This window comes from Topomyia yanbarensis, chromosome 2 (assembly GCF_030247195.1).
Source record: "Topomyia yanbarensis strain Yona2022 chromosome 2, ASM3024719v1, whole genome shotgun sequence".
NCBI lineage: Eukaryota > Metazoa > Arthropoda > Insecta > Diptera > Culicidae > Topomyia > Topomyia yanbarensis.
In genome coordinates, this window is record NC_080671.1 from 69,526,515 (window position 1) to 69,534,645 (window position 8,131).

General features: G+C 43.1%; 1 protein-coding gene across 1 annotated transcript; it reads left to right on the forward strand.

Moving 5' to 3' along the window:
• The first annotated feature begins 2,951 nt into the window (after window positions 1-2,951).
• LOC131678388 (mitochondrial inner membrane protease ATP23 homolog) lies at window positions 2,952-4,014 on the forward strand. Its single transcript, XM_058958525.1, has 3 exons — window positions 2,952-3,327; window positions 3,389-3,695; window positions 3,754-4,014. The coding sequence occupies exons 1-3, from the start codon at window positions 3,044-3,046 to the stop codon at window positions 3,952-3,954; spliced, it is 792 nt and encodes a 263-aa protein (XP_058814508.1). The 5' UTR covers window positions 2,952-3,043; the 3' UTR covers window positions 3,955-4,014.
• Window positions 4,015-8,131: the final 4,117 nt, after the last annotated feature.

Below are 8,131 nucleotides of genomic sequence, written 5' to 3' on the forward strand. Positions count from 1 at the left end.
CCCCTTAATCAAAACAGCACTCTGTAAAAAAGATCTGACATGCATATGAATCGGCCGACACCGGCGGTAAAACATGATGATGAGTTATGTTCTATCAATGACAATGCGGTACGTTTGGGTGCAACGCCCAACTCATACTTAGCAGAAGGCAAAGGATTCTCCACATTTCCATTCGATCATGTCCATATGAGCCTGCCTAGTCCTAGTTTTCCGCTCTAAGGGTGCTTCAAAAGTGGCGGCGAGAAGTTAAGCTGGCACTGGAACTAGCATTAGAATGCGAGATGCGAGAAACCTGCTTGCTACAAACCAAATGGGTGATGTCAGAGTGAAAGCCGAGCGGATCTGCACCGACTGCCCGCTTTCACTCTGACATCATCCCTTTACTTTGCTGCAGGCAGGTTTCTCGCATCTCGCATTCTAATGTCAATACCAGCACCAGCTCAGCTTCTCGCCGCCAATCTGTAAGCGGCCTAAGTTTATAACTGATTCGCTTTGGAATACCTATCCGTCTTTCAATTTCATTGCTTTTGAATTTTATTCGTTAGTTGGACCGACTGGCAGATATCAAAAACTCTCCAAAGGAGACGTTAGTAGTGTAATTGCAACTATTCACATCTCTAAATATTGTCAGATTGATTGTCAAAGTAAATTTGACATAAGATTTTGACATTCAGATGCTTTTTAGTTGGACAATGGTCCAACTAGCGGAGGTCCAACTAAAAAGCGGTCCAGTTAAAAAATATCAAACCAGCGAATCACGACTGTATTATTATTTTATTTACGTGACTTCCCGGATAGAATTTTACAATAGCATTTATCCTACAAACAATCATAAAACAATAATCATTATAGTTATTATTGTTTCAACATTGTTTGATGCCAAGTTCTTACAGTAGATTTACAATAAAATTTTATGTAACAATAAATTTCACTGTTCAGCAAAAAACTGATATAGTGCATTCACATTAAATTTTACTGTTTTCGAGAAAAAAATGCATAGAGAAAAATTGATTTTTTAATGTTAAGATACATAACCACCCCCCTTTTTCACTGTAAAAGTCTATTTTGCATTGAAATTTACTGTAAAAACGTTAAAGTTTATTGTTTTTGTATTGTAGCATAACACTTAAACTTACTGTAAATTATTGTAAAATTACTGTACTGTCACAGTGAAAATCATGGTTTCGTTACTGTACATATCTCGCGTGTTTTTTGAAAAGGGCCAATAAGCATGCTGTCAAAATTCACTTTGAGGGGAAATTCCGGACAAACCATTAGCCGCAGACTATTCAGCTTTTTGTTAATGGCTGCGTTCTCAAATGCGCACTCCACTTTGACAAGTGGTCCGTCCAATTTTAATTTGGACAAACCATCAGTCGTGTCAATTTTGACAACCCGTTCCGTCAGTCTCAATTTTCACAACACGGTAGGCGTTGATTTTTGTTCTCGTCTGAAACGTTAAACGTCAAAATTTGTGATCATAACAAGCCTGATTGAAGAGCACGGGTATAATTTCAGTGGAGAAGTAGTTTATTATCGAGATCATCTTTAGACGAATCATTGTCAAGGGAAGTCAGGCCTGGCTAAGGCGGAAATCTCCGAACTGATCAGAGCACTGGTTGCGAAAGTATACGATGTGCTTTTGGTCTAAAAATGTGACGAGCTGGAGGCGCCAATCAAGGAGCTGCTGGCTCGGACAATAAATCTGGAAAATCGGCATGGTTCCATTATAGCGGCTCTCAATATCATCAAACGTAAGCTCATTTTGATCTGACCTGAACTACAAGACTGAAATTTTGAATTTTTTAAAGATCTTTTCTCATTATTTTTCTCCCTCCAGAATGACCAGCGATCGATGTGTCAATCGGCATCTATCAAAAACTACTAATACGAATACTAATTAGAACCAGAATTTAGGGATTCGAGCCTTTGCTCTTACCTAAATTCATCACGTACGATATGACCAGTAATAAATCAATGAAACTCGGTGTAAATTCGGAAAGGTACGCATTCTTCTAACAATGTAATATCTTAGCAAAATTTGTTTAAATATGCGCGTTTTTTGAACAACATTTGTAGTAAAATTTACCATCTAACATAACGAAAAATGCGATAAAAAATAACCTCTTGGCATAATGGTAAATGACAGCTGCAACGTTAACAAACGAAATCGGTAGCAATTCAGCTGGCTCATTAGTTTCGCCTAAATCTAATATCGCTGATGATTGGTTTTCCACAATCTGCCATTTTTATGATAAGACCCATTGATCACCGTGTTACGCGCTGCTAATTGTCCAATTTTTGTAATCCGATTTCGCAAACATAGTTTTGGAAAGTAGTTGCTCTGAAGATTTTTTTTGAATTGAATGTTGCTGTTCAATTGGCTGAATCCCGTCGATTGTGGCGACCTGAACCGAAATCGTATTTTTAACGGAAAAACAACCGAAATTTTATTTTGATGTTTAACGTTTGAGACGAAAACAAAAATCAACGCCTACCGTGTTGTGAAAATTGAGACTGATGGAAGAGCTTGTCAAAATTGACACGACTGGTGATTTGTCAAATTTGACATTGGACGGACGACTTGTCAAAGTGGAGTGCGCATTTGGGAACGCAGCCACTAACAAAAAGCTGAATAAATCTTAGCAGTAGACGAAAGAGAAAACTTTTTTCTTCCATAAAATGCTAACATCAGTTCTCGGAGAGTTGCGGTTTGGCCGCAATTTTCGCTCAAAGTGAATTTTGACAGCATGCTTATTGGCCGTTTACAAAAAACACGCGTGATATTTTCTATTCGGGTTAAATGTTCTTCATTCGTTACGTAAAATCGTTGACGATAAATCATTAATGAGAAATGTTCACACCTGTATAATTCAATGCCTTGCGGTATCCACTGAGCATCGGCTCACATCTCAAGCACGTGTCCGGCCTCTATTTTATCGACACATGAAATGTGATTTGTTTTGGTATTACATCAGAACAATCAAAGTAGAATGAAACGTTTTAAAATATTCTACTGTTTTAAAATCTAGAAATAGACATAATGGCCAATAAACCTGTACCAAAGGAGGTAAACAAGAACTCATCACCACCAATTCCAAATGCAGTTGTTGACCGAGAAGACGACAAGGAGGAGAACAAATGGGGCTACGACTTGTATCCTGAACGCCGAGGGGAAAAGTATAAACCAAGTTGGGGCCGGGTACTGCTAGGTATCGAAGGTACCGAAAGCCTAGACAAGATTAAATGCGAACGAAATGTTTATTCGTGCGTCAAAAACAGCCCAATGGTGAAATTGATGATGGGTGCGCTGAGAAGCTCCGGTTGGTAAGTTCACTGAAAGTGAAAGGCTCAAGTTGGTATTTCCTAAACAGCAGTTTTTTTTCAGCGCCATCGATATCCGACGACATATTGCCTGTGAGGTGTGCGATGTCTCGGTCAGCGGAGGATACGATCCCGTGCTGAATCAGGTGGTTGTTTGCCAGAACATTGCCCGCAACGAGGGCATTGTGCAGGGAGTGTTGTCCCACGAGATGATCCATATGTTTGACTACTGCAGAAATGATTTGGACTTTAAGAACATAGACCACCTAGCGTGTACGGAAATACGTGCAGCTAATTTGACCCACTGCTCGTTCCTTAGCGCCTGCACCCAGGGCGATGCATCGCCGTTCAAGATAAAACAAGCGCATCGGGTAACAGCGTATTGTCTGTTATTTGGTTAAGAGTTTGTAATCATATTTTTATTTGTAGGATTGCGTTAAAACTAAAGCATTGAATTCAGTACTGGCTGTGAGGAAGGTTTCACCGGAGGAAGCGATTGAAGCCGTGGAGAGAGTGTTTCCCAAATGTTACAATGACCTAGAACCGATCGGACGCCGAATAAGAAGGAACTCCAAAGATATGTTTAAAGCTTATATGGAAGGGCCAATGTATGGATACGACGTGGACTGAATTGGTCATTAGAGATAGATTATGTACGAAAGTTCTTAGTAAAGTTATTTGATTCTGTAATCTGCTATTTTTAAACGGGCAGGCTCAGATCAGATTCCCAACTGGAAAAGGTATCGTCTTCGGGTTGATTTTTTTTCCTAGTCGGGTAAAGAAATTTGTGACATGGGGAGTCGATTGGTGCGATACGTAATTTGGCATTGTAGCTTTCGAAACGACAAATTTTAGCGTTATTTTCAGAATCATCGGGTTTGGTTTAGAATAAAGTATACCAGACCAACTCTGCCCGGTAGGATCCAACAAAATCTTTGAAAAGAAACTAACGGTCAATGAATTAGATTTGCGCTTCAAACTCCACTAGTCTGTGTGTTTATTCAGGCACGAAACAACAGGTTTAGCATAAGCCATAGTTATTTAAAATTGGCAAAAGACCACGCTGGTGCAACTTCTCAGAAAGAATCTTTGTTGGCATAGGTCATTTGAATTTCTCTTGAGAGCAACGCAAGACAATCGTTCGTCCCTTTGCTTGTGAGGAGGCCAAGTTGTGTAACTGACAGGAAGCCATTCGCTTCGATCCAATTGTCATGGCGAGATGGGATCATTTTCTAGAACAACTTTCGGATACGATTTATTTATTTATTAACAGATTAAGGCCGAAGTGGCCGTATACAAAAGATTCCTCCATTCCACTCGGTCCATGGCCGCGCGTCGCCAGCCACGCAGTCTGCGAAGGGTCCGCAAATCGTCTTCCACCTGGTCGATCCATCGTGCTCGCTGCGCGCCACGTCTTCTTGTACCGGTCGGATTGCAATTGAGAACCGTTTTCACCGGGCTATTGTCCGACATTCTGGCTACGTGCCCGGCCCACCGTAGTCGTCCGATTTTCGCGGTATGACAGATGGGTGGCTCCCCCAACAGCTGATGCAACTCATGGTTCATTCGCCGTCTCCATGTGCCGTCTTCCATCTGCACTCCACCGTAGATGGTACGCAGCACTTTCCGTTCGAAGACACCAAGTGCGCGTTGGTCCTCCACGAGCATGGTCCAGGTCTCGTGCCCGTAGAGAACTACCGGTCTAATCAGCGTCTTGTAGATGGTCAACTTCGTACGACGGCGAACTCTGTTCGACCGAAGTGTCTTGCGGAGGCCAAAGTAGGCACGATTTCCTGCCACGATGCGTCTACGAATCTCTCTGCTGGTATCATTGTCGGCGGTCACCAGTGAGCCCAAGTACACGAACTCTTCAACCACCTCGATTTCGTCGCCACCGATGCAAACTCGAGGCGGGCGGTTCTCATTCTCTTCTCGTGAACCTCTTCCTATCATGTACTTTGTCTTCGACGTGTTGATGGCAAGTCCGACGCGCTTGGCTTCTCTTTTCAGTCTGATGTAGGCTTCCTCCATCTTCTCAAAGTTTCGTGCAATAATATCAACGTCATCGGCGAAGCCAAGTAGCTGAACGGACTTTGTGAAAATCGTACCACTCGTGTCGATTCCTGCTCTTCTTATTACACCTTCCAGCGCGATGTTGAATAACAGACACGAGAGACCATCACCTTGCCGTAACCCTCTGCGTGATTCGAAGGGACTCGAGAGCGTCCCTGAGACACGTACTACGCATATCACCCGATCCATCGTCGCCTTCACTAATCGCGTCAGTTTGTCCGGGAATCCGTACTCGTGCATAATCTGCCATAGCTGATCTCGATCGATAGTGTCGTATGCGGCTTTGAAGTCGATGAACAAATGATGTGTGGGCACATTGTACTCGCGGCATTTCTGCAGTACTTGACGAAGAGCGAACACCTGGTCCGTGGTAGATCGTTCGCTCATGAAACCCGCCTGGTACTGCCCCACGAACTCTCTTGCAATTGGTGATAGTCGACGGCATAGTATTTGGGAGAGTACCTTGTAGGCGGCGTTCAGCAGGGTGATTGCTCGGTAATTACAGCAATCCAGCTTGTCGCCCTTTTTGTAGATAGGGCACACGACACCTTCCATCCACTCCTCCGGTAAAATCTCCTCCTCCCAAATCTTGGTAATCACCCAGTGCAGCGCTTTAGCCAGTGGCTCGCCACCGTGTTTTAGTAGCTCGCTTGGTATTTGGTCAACCCCAGCGGCTTTATTATTTTTGAGCCGGCTAATCTCCTCCTGGATTTCTTGGAGATCCGGAGCCGGTAGTGTAATGTCTTCCGCGCGTGCTCCCAGGTGCGTTACCGTGCCATCCTCGTCGTCTGCTGCATCGCCGTTCAGGTGTTCTTCGTAGTGCTGCCGCCACCTCTGGATCACCTCACACTGGTCCGTGAGAAGATTCCCGTTTGTATCTCTGCACATGTCGGCCTGTGGTACGTGGCCCCTGCGCGAGCGGTTCAACTTCTCGTAGAATTTCCGTGTGTCTTTAGCGCGGTACAGCTGCTCCATCGCTTCGCGATCTCGGTCTTCCTGCTGGCGGATACGAAACAGTATCGTAATCGGTCGATACGAGTTGTGGTCGGAGGCTAGTTTTCCTGGTTTTTGGATGGCGATCATCTTCCCTCCCGTCATGAGGGACAATGTTACCCTCAAGAAACTTATTAAATAAATTAAACAAGCCGCTCTTGAAAATTCTTCAACAAGTTGAATTGGATAATATCTGGGCCTGGGGCTTTTTTGGTACATGACAAGAGAGCAAGTAAGAATGTGGGTGAATGGATAAAAGTGTGTCTAGTTATGTCAGGTATGCAAACTAGGCTCGATGGAACTATCCAAGTCAGTCTAGGATATCACATAAATTTGGGGCCCTATTCTCACAGTCACGTCACTTAGTGACTAGAAGGAAGTTTTCTTCTAGAGAATATTGCGCATTTCCCACCAACCTGGACTCCGCACTTTCAAAGTGCGAGTTATCAAACTGCTACAGAAAACTGCGAGCTGTCAAAACACATGTATTTCAAGTGATAGAGATGGTACTTTCATAAACAGACTAGTTGAACTAACCAGTCTATGAGAAGAATTTAATAGAAGAGTAATAAGTGCGCAGTGCGGTTAGAATCCAGTTTTTAGTGCCACAAACAATAGGATGTTGCTTCATGCTGTTCTCAACTTCAATTCGGTAGGTTTCACGCCGTGTTATAGCTTGGTAAGGCTAAACTGGTGTCAAAGGGGGTCACTTAAGGTTGTCAAACGTATTCTTGATGGTCACATCATTAGCGTTTCTGCATTAGAATCGGCAGACAGCGTTACTGCTTATAAACGAAAGTCCGACCCATGTAAATAGGGAATCCCATAGAACGTGGGACTGACCTGCGATTGTGGGCAGCTTAGTTGATTATAGGTTTAGGGAATATTTATAAAATAATATATAATGTCTTTCCCTTCAGATAGTTGATATTCGACCTCTTTGAGCGTCTCATATACAAGCTCCGACGGAAATTGAGCATTCGATGAAAGAGATCTCTTCTATGAGACGGCGTCGAAATGCCGGAAAAGATGAGCAGCGGTAAGCGAGTTTTAGAAGAGGGAATGAGACACTTACTACCATTGAAATGAAGTCTGTAAGTAGGAACCGTAAGAGATGGTGCTGGGCCGGTGGCCTTCGACTGGCATGGTCCATTCTCATTGATACGGAAGTCTTCATGACTGGTTGGTAGACATGTGCTCCTACTTGCAAGTTGATAGATCAATTCGCTTGGGTGGGGGACATGTAGATCCAGCTAGTTGTAGACTCTTTTGACCTTAGGTATGAGGCTAGTTCAGGAAAGGAGTGCAGGACTGGCACTTAAGAGATAGTTAATTGTTCAGGACTTGTCCTTATGATTATTTAAGTCGACCAAGCACACCGGCTCTCAGAAATCATAAGCAGAACTTTCGGGTTGGTGTAGTCTCTTCGAGTCGAACCAGGCGGACATTCGGTTCGAGCAAACTTTATGGGGAATAGTGGATAAATATTGCTTATGTCCCTTATGGACAGAGATTCTTTTTGTGAAACCCTAAAATACCTTCACTCCAGTTACCCAGCATGATAATAGAAATTAAATTGAGGATTTGCCAGGTCTATAATATAATGAACACGTATATTTACCAGAACAGGCATAATCGAATTCTATTTTAAAATAGAGATGAAACAGCGCAGGTGCAGGAAAAAGTATTCGCGAGTAAGGATTAATACTGCTAGTATGTTTAGCGAATCAATTCACAATCG

Bases quoted from the DNA above. Each gene is read 5' to 3' on its own strand.
- LOC131678388 (XM_058958525.1), top strand. From the start codon at position 3,044: ATGGCCAATAAACCTGTACCAAAGGAGGTAAACAAGAACTCATCACCA. The intron at 3,328-3,388 runs GTAAGTTCACTG...GTTTTTTTTCAG, and splicing joins GCGCTGAGAAGCTCCGGTTG to CGCCATCGATATCCGACGAC. The intron at 3,696-3,753 runs GTAACAGCGTAT...TTTTATTTGTAG, and splicing joins AGATAAAACAAGCGCATCGG to GATTGCGTTAAAACTAAAGC.